This window comes from Protopterus annectens, chromosome 6.part1 (assembly GCF_019279795.1).
Source record: "Protopterus annectens isolate FY-2018-M chromosome 6.part1, PAN1.0, whole genome shotgun sequence".
In the NCBI taxonomy this organism is placed as follows: Eukaryota; Metazoa; Chordata; order Ceratodontiformes; family Protopteridae; genus Protopterus; species Protopterus annectens.
The window spans coordinates 412618013-412632752 of NC_056738.1; the positions used below are offsets into that span (position 1 = coordinate 412618013).

Here is a 14740-nt window from a genome sequence, read left to right on the forward strand (position 1 = left end):
TAGTTAGATCATTTATTGAAAAACATGGGGAGTTCTTGCTCAAACAGTTATGCGAATGCAGTTATGTCCATCTGTGAAACTGAACACTTGTTATGAGGTCCATACAAAGATTTTATATTATTTTACAGAAGGTTTGTGGATGACCTTTTTCTTTTAAGGAGAGGGTCTATCACACAACTAATGGAGTTTGTTACATCTATTAATGGGTCATATAGCTTTCTAAAATTTACTTTAAATTATTCAGTTGAAGGTATTAGCTTTCTAGATGTGTATGTAGAAAAAGACAATCAGCATAGAATTACTACAAGGATGTATAGAAAAGAATGTTATGCTAACAAAATATTGATTAGGGATAGCATGCACCCTAACTATATTTTTAGAAATGTAGCTCAGAACCAACTTTTAAGAGCTTCTAGATTAAGTGTGAAGAATGATGAATATGAAAAACGAATAAAAATAACAGCCTCGGAAATTTTAGAGGGAGGCTATGGAGAAGGGATGATTTATAATAATATTGCACAAGTTAGGAAACTAAGAGGAACAAGTGCTAAACCTTATTTTTCAGAGAGATCAATAGTTAATAAACCGACACCTGATAAATTGAGAATGTGTATGCCATATACTACTGATATTAAAAAATATACATCTATTATTAATGAGCATTGGAATATTCTTGTTACTGATAGTCAAATTAGAGACCTAGTGGGAGTAAAACCTCAATTTTCATTTAAGAATAAGAAAAATTTGAAGAGAAGGCTATGTACAAGGAGAAATCAAATATGTAATGAATTTGTATATCAGACAAAACCATGTGGTAGCTGTAATTTTTGTAAATGGATAAATACAGATTTATATTTTAAACATCCTGATACTGGATATATATTTGATATCAAAGTGGATGTGACCTGTGACACGAGGCATTTAGTCTATTTAGCTAGCTGTTTGGTATGTAATAAATTTTATATTGGCAAAACGGATCGCACTTTAAAAGAGAGAATAAGAGAGCATCTCTATCACATAAAGAAAGGTAGTAATATTAATGCTTTAGCTAAACATGTTAAGAGCATAGGTGAGCATCACATTTTTAAATTTGTAGTGATAGGTAGAACATACTGTGATATTAGGGGAGGTGATATTAGATCCAGAACTGAAGAAATGGAAGCCAACTGGATCGTGAGACTCAGAGCGAACTATGGGCATGGCCTAAATGACTGTGTCCCTATTAAACCTATATTAAGTAAGAGATCTATACGTAGGTAGGTTAAATATCTGACTTCTGAATATACACTTTTACCACCATTTTAGTGTCTCTTTAAAAATTTTAATTAGTTGTTGTCATGTGATTAGAATGAATGGTTTAAAAGGTGTTTGTTTATATTTTAGTATATACACCTGATGAAGCTGTATGTGAAAGCGCTTGTGTTTTAATAAAGTCAGTACTGCTGGAAGGATTTATTGGCGTATTTTTCTATTTTTCACTTGGACTCTGGAGCCTTTCCTTTGCTATATTTATCTTTTATTGGACTACTACTGTTTATCTGCAAAGGTATTTGGTGTTTATTGGGCGCTATTTTTTGCATCTTTGTCATGTTTTATAACATGATTAACGTTAACCTCTGCCAGTGATCAGACGTATACACCACAGTGCCAGAAATGCATTACAGGGAAGCCGTCTGCCTTGGTAGTAATTAACTTTGGCGCAGGGCTCACACCGCCCATAAGTGCGAGTGTGAATGAGTTAAAAATAAGGTTCTCTGTTGTATTACGGTATGGAAGTGAATTCTGAGTAGTAGAAGAACAGTGATTGTAGTCTTAATCCCTGTGCTAGTTGAATGTCCTGTCTGCATCTAGCTTGTAAAAGCAGATGAGCTAAATTATCATGCTGGTGAGTACCACTGCCAGGTATCAAATAAATTGTCAAGTGTTCTTGTACAGTAACTTATGGGTAAAGTTAAATTGGTTTTATTCTGTCCTAAAACTCTGAGCATTCTGCTTCTATAATTAAAGAAGTAGCAAGTCCTAAAAAGGCCTTGTCAACAAACCTTGCTGTTTTTTCTTTGCACTAGCCAAGGTGTCCAATTAGTGAGAATAATGACTAAATGTAGGAGCACTGAGAGTATGTTTTATCACTGATTAGGTTAGGGGGGAGGAGGATGGATCTTTATCTGCTAGCCAAGTAAGCCCACTAGGCAAATGTGCTTCATTTCTACTGTTTGTGGATGAGTTGTTTAGTTACACAATTTTCAACTAGAGAGAGATGGAAGTATGACTTGAAAGAAAAACCCTTTATCAGGTTGCAGTCTTAACTCTCTGACCCTAAACTGTCATATGTACACACACTACCCTGATTTAAATATATTGATCCATTATGCTGTAACTTTAGGTCATAAGATCTGAAAACATTAGAGGGCAAAAGGAAATTAGGCATAACCCTGTTATATAATGTAATTTTCATTTTTATGAATACTGTGTTGGTAGCTGTCATAATAATTTCCATCCTCTAGGTATGTTGCAGTTTGCGTAATCATAACCCTAGATTGAATCACTGTTATCTTTGCAATAAATGTAATATGTTGTAACTTACTGTGTGCGTAAACCTCACTTTAATTTTCCAGTTTAATGACATTGTTTAATAAATACATTTGATAAGAAATCAATCTAGTGTCGAAGAAGTCATTAAATGCTATTATAGTTTAAAAAAAAATCCTGTCCTGGAAGCATAACACCCCCTTACTGCCTTACTCTGTGGTGCAGAAGGATGGATCTCTGACTGCGGCCCAGGTAATCAGAGTTTAACAGCTCTGGCACTGGGGAAGGCAGGTAGGGAAGGAGAAAAGAGAAGTGGTATGACCCATTTACCTCTCTCTTGGGAGTTGTGGATGGTTTCATGCATGGGGGGGGCACTCAGAAAAGGCGCAACTGCCTTGGTGGAGACTAGAGAAATTTCCTCCTGTGTTTTGTGGTCAGTGACCAATGCTGCATGATGGCAACATCCATCGCAAAAGTGGAGGAACATCCATCATGGACAACCCATTTCACACCCCACTCCCTTGCATAGCTGAGTATATGCTAGAACGTAGGAATGAAAAATGCAAAAGTCCTTGAACTATCTCACTGGCTGCTTAAATGACCCCCCCTCCCCAGCTGAATGTCATCTTTGATGAAGAGAAAACGAATTGGTAAGTTGACTGAGAGGAGGCTAATGATTGGCAGGCAGCAAAAGGAATGAATGGGTCAGTTGGTTGAGAGAGCTCATGATAATCAGACAGCAGGGGCTCATGATTAAAAGGTAAAATACTTGCTTACTGCTATGTTAATATTTCTTAAATAAGTTTCTTGAAGTTGTTTTTTGAATGGAACCCTTCTAATATGCAGGTTAAGGAGAGTAAGCAAACTGAATGTATATGAGCTTACTCATTAGCTGTGTTTTTCTGCTTTGCTGTTTGTCTCGTGGTTATATTGTAAGAGATGAGTTTTCCAACTATCTGAGAATAATGAGATATAGTATGTATACAGAATGTGACAAATTCTGTTATTTCTGTGTAAGTTGATGCTGTTCGAAGTACTGACTTAAAGAAGTTTTAAAGTGAAATATCTCATGTTAATTCAGTTACTTATGGTCATTAATTACAGCTTCACCTTAAATATGTAGTAATTAAATGCAGTACATATTTTACAGGAACACTCGTATTCTACTCCAGATATTGATAGTCTGAAAAGAAAACTTCAAATAATGGAGAAGAAATTATTACAGAAAATGAAAGAGTTAAGAGCTGCAAAAGAAAGAGAAAGACGTCCTAGAGAAACCTGTGGTACACTTCTTAGAGAGCTTTCCAGGAAAAAAATAGTAACCATAACACAGCAGCTAATGGAAAATCTGCAACAATATGAAGGTAAAATTCACTGATGTAGAATCAGAGAGAAGATAATGTGCTTATCTCTTGAGCAGTAAAGAAAATAGTGGTAATTACAGTTTTGGTGATCAGATGGAGATTATATATTTTCATTTCAGATTTTTCCTCTTGTTCCAGATATTCCAGTGGAACTTTTTGATAAGTCACCAACTGAGTACTCAACACATCAAAAGTCATTTGTTTTGATGCTGCAGTTACATGATTCTTCAGTTTACAGATATATAAAGAACCATAAACTTCCATTTCCAAGTCTCCGAATGTTGAGAAGGTAAGCATGCTTCATTCATTCAGCCATTAGTGTTAACGTGCGAAGTCTAATAGAAAAAAATGTATGTGTGTTTTGGCTCTGTTTTGTACCTTTTGCTTTTCCTCATTCATTATTAGTGGTTTGCAGAACTTTCTTTTGAAGCTATCCTTATGCAACACTGTGTTACTAAATCATAGTAATTAAAATGCTGTTGTCATAAACTAGTACATCACAAGTAACTTTCAGATCATACCTCTCAACCTGGAAACATCAAAAATCTAAACAAGGCCCATGAAAAATAGGTACAAATCTGTACACTGTTTAACACACAATTTATATACATAATTATGTGACCCCGCCCACTCCAATGGAATTGTGGGATACCAACTTTCAAACGCAAACTGAAGAACAGTCAACCAAAATATGGCACCAGAGTCCCCCTGCAGCCATTACAATGTCCCATTACCTGGCCATTTTGCCGCATTTACCATAAACACTAAAGTGTGCATACTGCTTTACTTCTACAGTGATTTGGATTTTATTTTTACACTTTACAGCACGATTCAAACACTAATAGACATCTGCTAAACAAAGCAATACTGTCTCACAATGAAAATAGACTTGGCATTAAAACTTCCCTACCCTTGAAACTCACATTCATTAAAACAAAACAGCATTGAAACCTACACCACAGTCAAAGAAAATGCATCTGGCCAGTGGCGGATAAATATTGCCTTTGGGCTGTTTTCAAATAATTGGCCCCTTGCACACAAAAAAGAAACCTACATGTGTTCTTTGATACACCTTCCTGACATTAAATTATATTCATTATATAATACAGCACACTTGTTAGAGCGCATTTTAAAATTATGAACATTTTTCCAGTTAGCAATGAAACAAAATGCATACACCAATGACAAAAATGCCTTGTTCAGAACATTTCCATCATAAAAGTCTGCTCAAACTTCTGCAATCCACCAGTATCAGTAAACATGCACAATCTCTACAGAAGTAAAAGTCAGATCTAAATTTTACATTAAAGAGATCTGCAACCAATGAAGAGGTTGCTGCTAGCAAGCAACTTTATAGTTCATTGTTTCATCTACAAATAAAGTACCCGTTGCCCTTGAAGAATAAATTGTCTATGTTACATTAAAACAATAAGCCACTTAAAGCTAGTAATATTGCAATAGGGAATGGATGGCAAACTGATAACAGATTCATATAGTTACTAGGCATCTCTGCCAAAAAGGACATTCTCAAGACTGCAGCATCCAGCCCCTTTAAAAGTATAACACAGTACAATGTCAGCAATCTGCATACTGTGGAAGTAGAACCCACAGCCGTCTGCATCAAAAGCAAGTGTTTTACCTGTTGTGCTACTAACACAAACTAACTTACCATAAGCAGCACTAAATGTCTCTCCTTCTGATGAACTGCATACACACACACACACACACACACACACACACACACACACAGAAAATTAAAGTAAGATGTTTATCTCAGTAAAGGAATGCACCAGCCCAAAGAAAAGGCTGTTCCTTATGGAGCCCAAAGCATGCTAGTGCAATTAATTGTCTCTCAGTAAACTACACATTTCAAATATGATGTTTGTCTCTCATTAAACTACACACTTAAAATAAAATGTTACTACTGCTTCCAGTTAATTCAAATAAGAAGTTACCAATGCCCAAAGTACACACTTCAAAGAGAGGTAAATGGAACTTCAAATAACAGTGGAAATTTTCTCTCAGTAAACTACACACAGTTCAACAGTTAAATACGTTGACGTTTGTGTCAGCCAGACAGTTCATTCAAATAAGAAGTTATCAATGCAACTGTCTCTCTATGGAGTAAACTGTACTTGAAAGAGCAGCAAAGAAAACAAATCTGTTTCTTATGGACTCCAAAGCATGCTATTGCTTGTGGATTCAAATAAAAAGTTACGAGTGCAATGCAAGCCCAAATAAAAACAAATAGCAATTCAGGAAACGGAACTTCAAACAGCAGTAGACATTTTCTTACGGAGCCCAGCTTCCCAAACCATGCTAGTGCATTCAAATAAGATGTTGTTAGTGCAATTGTAAACAAATCTGTTCCATTTCTGAATAAGAGCCAGTGCAATTGTAAACAGATCTGTTTCTTATGGAGCCCAAAGCATGCTAGTCCAATTAGTGTTCTCTCAGTACACTTTAAATAAGATTTTACTAGTGTTGCGGCTGCCAGTTAATTCAAATAAGAAGTTACCAATGCCAAAGCACACACTTCAAAGAGCAGTATATAGAACTTTAAATAGTGGCAATTGTTTCACAGTAAACTACACAACAGTCAAATGCATTGACGTTACTAGTGCCAGCCAGACAGTTCATTCAAATAAGAAGTTACCAATGCAATTGTCTCTGTATGGAAACTGTATTTCAAATAGCAGTAAAGAAAATTAGTTTGTTTCTTACAGGGTAATACAAACCCCAAAGCATGCTAGTGCTAGTGCATTCACATAAGAAGAGGTTACATGTGCAATGCGAGCACAAATAGCAATTCGCGAAACGGAACTTCAAACAGCCGTAAAGAAATTTTCTTAAGGAGCCCAAAGCATGCTGTGCATTCAGATAAGAAGTTATTAGGCAACTATAAATGAATTCATTTCTAAATGAGAAGTTACCAACACCAGACTTTGTAAATTAATCTGTTTCTTACGGAGCCCAAATGCATTCAAATAAGAAGTTACCAGTGCAAATTTGAGCCCAAAGAAAACAAATAGCAATGCAAGGGGTTCAGTAATTCAAAACAGAATGCGAGCTCAAAGAAAACCAGTACATTCAAATAAGGAGCCCAAAAAGCAAGCCAGTAAACAGAATGCGAAGTTTTGCGAACATTCAAATAAGAAGCTACTAGTGCAATTGTCTCTCTTACCTTGGGGAAGAAAGATGTGCTATGCACAAACCCGTTGTAGCTCGACTGCTGCACTAAATAAGTTTAAATTAAAGTTGAATTCTGTCCTGAAGTGGACGTCATTACGCATGCCTTACACATGATGATGTCCCCCCCCCCCAAAAAAAAAAAAAAACTCCAACAAAAGCCTGTGAAATTCGTAAATTAAAGGGGCCAATTGGGAATTCGTGGCACACCAATATTTTGCCTTCAAAACCGGTATTTACCGAGGAATTCGCTATGGTTGAGAGGTATGTTTCAGATGGTCAAGCATGGGCTATATAAAGACATCAAAGATGGCTGCATACCGATCAACAGGTTGAATAGAGCTCTCCCAGTATGAAAAGTGAAGCTGAGGGAAAAAAAGTAAAAGCTATGAAGTTGGATAAAATTCTATTACTGGCTAGTAATTTAATTGCCAGGATTCCAACAAAGAAGACATTTGGAGAAAAGGAGGAAAAAACTCTGGCTAGGAAAAATCTTGCAGATGTTCAGCAAAAAAGCAGTTCTAATTTGTCAGCTTCAGTACAGGAGATGGCTTCCAGTAATTTAAAGAAAAAAATAAGTAAATAAATCAGATGCCGTCTGCATTCTGAGCTACAGCAAAAAGCAGTCCAAGTTTCAACTTTAGTACGGTAGACTAGTAATTTAAAGGAAAATAGACTGAATGCACTCATGGGTATTTAAGGAAAACACTGAAAGAATATGTAAAGTTAGATGACAAAAGGCTGGGAAAAGTAGAAGAAACTTTAATTAGCTGTTGAAGTGAACTGATCTAACTGCAAAAAATCAGAGGGTGAAATGAAAAAAAAAAAGTCTGGCTGAGCATGAGGCTTCTCAAGAAGAGCTGCTTTAAAACATAGTAGAGTTAGAAGAAAGAACATGCTAGAGCATGCAAAAAAAGACCTGTGATTTTCTGCTGCAGCAGAGAAACTTGAAGGAACAGACTGCATTAATTTTATAAAAGTACAAATAGTTAAATGGGCTGGTGTTTTACAGCAGGATTTGTTAATTCAGAGAGTACATCATGTGTATTTTCAAAGTCTTGCCATGAGAAAGCAGCCAAGACCTGTGTTGGCAAAGATGCAGTCATAGTAGCAGAAATAGGTGCTCTCATCAGATTTGTGGTATGAAAGAAACGTTTTAAAACAGGGGGACAGCAGAGTGTTTGTGGATAATGATTATTCAGTATAGATCAGGCAGAAGAGAAGCAAATGGATCCCAGCAACTGAGCAATGTTGAGAAGTTTGGTGTGAAATTTAAGCTGCTGTTTCCAGCTTTCTTCAGAATTTTTTTCTTGGATGATTAAAGACATTTTTGGATGTAGAATAGGCTCAAAGGTAAATAAAAAGGTTTAGCCAACAAAGAGTAAGTCAGTAAGCAGAAAGGGACTCTGCTTCACAAAAATATACTGAACCTACTGATATTGCCAACATCTTGGCAGATAGATTTATTGCAAACTTCACCCCCTTCTCAACCCCAAAAGGGCCCACAACAATACCGGAAAAGAAGAGGATCCCGGAAATCACAGACGCACAGGTGAAAACAGCCCTTTCAAAAGCCAAAAACACAACGTCAGTGGGGCCAGATGGTGTCCCAGGCTGCGTCTTGCATGAACTACAGAACGAACTAACCCCCCACCTAAACATGCTGTTCATCCTCAGCCTCTCCGCAGGCTACGTGCCCATAGAATGGCGCACAACAATGGTTATTCCTCTCCACAAAGGAGGGGCCACAACTGACCCTGGTAACTATCGCCCCATAAGCCTGACTAGCCTGGTCTGCAAGGCTGTGGAGTGCATCTTCATGGAACTCATTAACAAAGACATTGGGAACCTCCAAACACTTGACCCGACCCAGTTCGGCTTTGTTAAGGGCAGATCATGCTTACTTAACCTGGTTGACTTCTTCGAGACAGTCACCAAGGCCATAGACGAGGGAAAGGTGGTTCACACAGCCTACCTTGACCTCGCCAAGGCTTTCAACACCATTCCCCACTCGGATATTACAGAAAAACTCACCAGTCTGAACATAAATCCCTATGTCACGAGATGGGTTGCCAACTGGCTTACAGACAGAACTCACACGGTAAGAATAGCGTGCTCCAGGTCCGACTCTAAACCAGTCACAAGTGGTGTCCCGCAAGGCTCGGTCCTGGGACCCTTACTGTTCGGCATATTTATTTATTTATTTTACATTTGTTGACTGGGCTAGTCTAACTGGATACATGTCCATTTTCAGTAGAGGCCCGGGGAGATAAGCTCCTTGCAAAAAATAACAAAAAAAATTTTACATACAATTATGTTACAGGTTAATACAGAAATTATCATAGAGGTCTAAATACCTCCCATTTCAAAATTCAGGTACAATACAAAAAATACAGGTCTAATAATATACTATAGTCTGGGAGATAAGGTCTGGGATAAGAGGAAATAATACATTTATATTTACAAAGAACATTTGAAGTTAACCCAGAAAAAAACAAAGAGGACAGAGATACTGAGATATACATCTCAGAAGTACAGGCAAACACAGGAGGACTATGGCTAATCAAGTTCGCCGATGACTGCAAACTGGGAGCCATAATTGACTCTCCGGCTGACACGGACATCCTCCAAAAGGGACTTACTGAGACGGACACCTGGTGTCAAAATCATGGCCTCAAGCTAAATGCCAAAAAATGCATAGTCATCCCGTTTGGGAAAAACAAAACACCCACGAATTACCACATAGATGGCAACCTCCTTAATACAGAAGGGGTAATAAGGGATCTGGGAATCCAGGTAGATAGTAATCTCTCCTTTGACAATCATATTGCCAAAGTAGTTAGGAAATCCTTCTATGTGGCCCATCTAATTACTAAAGGGTTCGCATCTAGACATAGAGGTTATAGTGCCCCTCTACTCGTCACTCATCAGACCCATCATAGAGTACAGTGCCCCATTTGGGATGTACCTCACAAGACACTTCCAACAGCTGGAAAGGCCACAACAGTATCTCACCAAGAGGATTACTGGCCTCAAACATATGTCCTATGCAGTCTGACTGAAAAAGCTCCGGCTGTACTCAGTGGCATATTGCTTACTCGGAGGTGATCTCTGCCTGACTTACAAAGCCATGTCCAACTCTGAGTTGATGGACATGCTCCACCTAAAAAAATCCAAGTCACTGCGAGCCACACGCTCTAGTGAGCTAAACCTCGCCACAACAATAAATAGAACATGCTGGAGGGATAGATTCCTGTCACCGAGACTCCCCATACTTTGGAACAAAATTCCAAACTACATTAGGCAGAGCCCCTCACTAACACTCTTCAAGAGAAACCTTGACGAGTGGATGGGTAACAGAAAATACACCTCTGAGATCACTTCATTGGCTCTGCTTGACAGAGGATCAGTTAATTAATCAATGGGGTAGCGAAAGCCGGCACACTGGCTAGGTTTGTAAATGTCCTCTGGCAGATAGCCTAGTTACCTACCTATGAACAAAAGGTTTATTAGCTAAGCAAAATGTTTAAGATTAAGTTATTTGCTAAAACAATTGACAGAGAAGCTAATAAAGGGTCAGAAATTCCTCTGAGTTGCAAAACGAGTATGTTTAAAGCAAAGCATGTTTAGAGTAAAACAGGCACAAGAAAAGTACAGTGGGCATGAAAAGAGATTAAACAAGCAAAACGAATATAATAAGGGCAAAAAGGGCACATTAAGTTTATATAAAGCAAGGTGACTCCATGTTTTGGGCAAAGTGTCGTGTTTTGTTATAAAACTACTGTTTCGCATTAACTAAAGCCCTGAAAACCATAACTAAAGTTATTCAAAGTATGTAAAAGTGCTTACAGTGTGTGCTTATTACTGTGCATTTATTCTGAAGAGTTTGTTAGTGTGCAAAGTGCAGTTATTTTGTGAAGTAAGTCAAAGTACAGCCGTTTTGAAAAGTTTCTTGTGCTGGGTGTGTCTATTCACAAAGTGCCACCATTACAGACTGTGTCCTGCACTGTAAAGAGTTACTTAGTGAAGTACAGTCATTTTGGGGAAGTTTCAGTGTGCTGTGTGTACTGTTTATTCGCAAAATGCAGTTACTTCGAAATGTTTCTTATTCCGAGCTTCTCCTGCCCAGTTTATTCACACAGTACAGTTATCTGAAATGTTTCTTACACTGATATGGGGTGAGTTCTTACAGTGCAGTGATTTCAAGTGTTGCAGTGCTCAAGAGAATTATTTCGCAAAGTTCATTTATTCAGCGGCTTATTGTGCTATTGGGGATAGTTACAAGTGCTAGCATATGTATATGTGTATATGTTCGTGCATGTTTGCAAAACCCTTCACTGGTATGCATTAATATGGCAGACGGATTTCGAAAGCCCTCACCACTTGTATTTGATTAGAATATTGCAGAGAATTGGAGAATATTTGAGCAGGAGTACAATATTTTTATACAGGCAGCTTATTCAGATAAAGATGCACACACTAGGGCATTCATTTTGCTAAGCCTTGCTGGGTCAGAGGCCATAGAAAGAGAGCATTCATTTGTGTGTGCACCAGCAGTATATGAAGAGAAGTTGAAAACCATCATATTGTTGTACAGGCTGAATCATGGGAAGACCCTGAGTGTATGAAGCGTAAATTCAGACAGATGTGTAACCCCCAGACAAATATTACATGATTGAGGCATTTGTTTTACAGAAAAGATCAGAAACCAGGATAAACATTTGCAACTTATATAACTGACCTGAGAAACCAAGCTAAGATGTGTCTGTTTGGTGACCTAAAGGACAGGCTTGTGTGTGGTATTAATAGTGCTGCGGTGAGAAAGATTTTTCTTCATGACAGTGATTTAACGTTAAGCAAAGCTATAGAGATTTGTCAAATCTATGAAGTTACAGAAAGGCACACAAGTATGCTTGCAAGTGATGAGTATAGTTTCAACAAGCTCCAGAGTAAGTGTAGATAGCATGCAACACGTGGGAAACAGAAGCAGGCCTAAGCACATGGCAGCCACAGCCCCTGTGGGTTCGCCAGGGAAACCACAGTGTTCCAGCAAGTTCTAAGAAGGGTGCATGCTCAGTGCAGTACATTCGTGAGCCAGCAAAACCCAAGTCCAACCTTATTGTTAACTGTCGTAGTTGTGGAGTCAATCATGAGTCTGAAAGAAAGAAATGCTTAGCATTTGGTCAGCAATGTCACAAGTGTAGAAAATGGAATCATTTTCAAACGTTTTGCAAATCAAGTAAGCCTCACACAGTTATAAAGAAAGGTCACTCAAGAAAGCAATTTGAGCAAGTAGAATTGCAGCAGTCCACTTTCTACATAAATGGTGTATCAGGAGTTGGTGAAAAGGTTGATGCAGTGAATTTGTTAACAAGAAATTAAGTGTTTTGTACTGTCCGGATCAATGGTAAACCCACCGAGCTCAAAGTAGACACTGGCTCAGAATGTAATGTTATGTCCACAGATACTTTTGCTACAGTGAGAGCCAATGAACAAGTCATTGTGGTCAGTTGTTCAAAACTTGTTGCTTGTGTAGGTGAAGAGATTCAGACCAAAGGCTTTATAGTATTTTCATGTTATTTGGCCAAGAACTGTTTGAACTACATAGAATAACAAGTTGTAAGACCTGCGCAATCCTTATTGGGTCTCACAGACCGCTTAAGAATGAATTTGCCTTCTTTTACCAAAGCAGTTCATCAGATAAGCATGTATCCTAGTTACAATTCTTCTCCGAAGCCATTTTTTCCGAGTATGCTGATGTTTTCTATGACAAGTTGGGCAAGCTTCCAGTTGTGTATTCTATGAAATTAGACCCAGAAGTCAGTCCAGTGGTCAGACCTACAAGAAAAGTTCCGATAGCCATGCAGGATAGAGTCAAAGCTCAGTTGGATAAAATGGTGCAGCAAGGTGTAATTTGTCCAGTTACAGAACCAGCTGAATGGGTTTCGTCCATGGTAGCACCTCACAAAAAAAAAAAAGGCTCAGACGAAATCAGAATATGTATTGACCCAAGAGATTTGAACAAAGCGTTTAAGAAAACACATCATCCAATGTGTACAGTCAAAGAAGACGCAGCCCTAATAATAAACGCCACTGTTTTTTCTGTCTTAGATATAAAGAGTTCATTTTGGCAAGTGATGCTTGATTGCAAATCCTCATTACTGACTACTTGCAATATCCCGTTTGGCAGATATAGATTCCTAAGGATGCCATTTGGAATAAATTTTGCAAATTAAGTCTTTCAGCATGCAATGGAGCAAATTTTTTCAGGGTATCCTTGTGTCATAACAGTAGATGATTTATTGGTCAGAGTCTGTAGTGAAGCAGAGCATGACAGAAACCTTAAGAGAGTTACAGACAGAGCACATGAAGTGAGCTTAAAGCTCAATCCTCTGAAGTGCAAATTCAGGCTACCAGAAGTTACATATGTTGGTCATTTATGTACGAGTACTGTCTTGCAAGCAGACCCATCTAAACAGGCAGCTATTCTCAAGTTGCCAGTGCCAGATAATGTTCAAGCTCTAGGGCATTTTCATGGCATGGTAAAGTATTTAGGCAGGTTTATACCATACTTCAGTGAGCTGACACCACCTTTGAGGTAATTGACGTGCAAAAATGTCAAATGGTCTAGGTTAGAACAGCACCAGAAAGCATTTGATGATCTGAAGTGGAAAGTTGCCACTCCACCTACATTAAGATACTGTGATGTTGACAAACCAGTAACCCTTTCCTGTGATGCTTCATAATTTGGTCTTGGTGCAGTCATTCTTCAGGAAGGTAGACCAGTAGCCTATGCATCAAGAGCTCTTACTCAAACTCAGATGCAATATGCTCAAATTGAGAAAGAACTTTAGCAATGGTGTTAGTGTTCCAAGTTTCATGATTATATCTATGGTCGAGCTATTCAGACTGAAACTGATCACCAACCTCTAGTTACTATTTTAAAGAAGCCTATGCTTTCCACTACAGCAAGATTACAAAAGATGATGCTCAAATTGCAAAAGTGGTCTGTACAAAAGGTAGACTTCTTTATCTGGCTAGTACCTTATCCAGATCACCCAGAATTACAAGGGAACAACTTTATGAAGAGAATTTTGACATAATGGAAGTGCGTGATTTTTCTACCATGAGACTTGATGAGCTGAGAGATCATACAAAGACTGATCCAATTTTGCAAAAGTTCAACCACTGCATTAATGTTGGATGGCTGTCAAATCAATCTAGTATACCACCTGAAGTGCAGACTTATTTTCCTTACAGAGATGAGATGTTGATGGAAGATGGCATTATTTTCAAAGGTCCTAAAATTGTTGTTCCTGCTTCCTTACAACATGAATATATCCAGATTTTACATCATGGTCACCCAGGTTCTGAATCTACCAAAAGAAGGGTGAGAGGACTAGTATTTTGGCCTTCTCTAGCAAAAGACATTGATAGAGTACTTTCATCATGTTCAGGGTGTAATAGTAGTACTTTAGAAGTGCTGTGGTTTCATCTAGCGCTTTTGGCACCAAAAAGTTTATTTAAATGTTGTGGGGTCCTGTTTGTATTGTTCTGATGAAGCTTGCTATTGAGCAAGTGAAAGCGCTTAACCATTGGATTTGTTTGAATGTCTGTTCATTAAAACTTTTTGTTTTTATGCGGACTTCAGCCGTTAT

The 14740-nt window shown here is 38.1% G+C and overlaps 1 protein-coding gene across 1 annotated transcript in view; it reads left to right on the forward strand.

Annotated features, from left to right (window-relative positions):
- Positions 1-3679: 3679 nt before the first annotated feature.
- The window catches only part of THAP9 (THAP domain containing 9), a gene marked incomplete at its 5' end in the record, with an annotated part of 302390 nt that continues 291329 nt past the window's right edge, over positions 3680-14740 (forward strand). Inside the window, 2 exon segments of the mRNA XM_044075839.1 lie at positions 3680-3893; positions 4032-4182. Coding sequence (XP_043931774.1) covers positions 3680-3893; positions 4032-4182 — 365 coding nt within the window.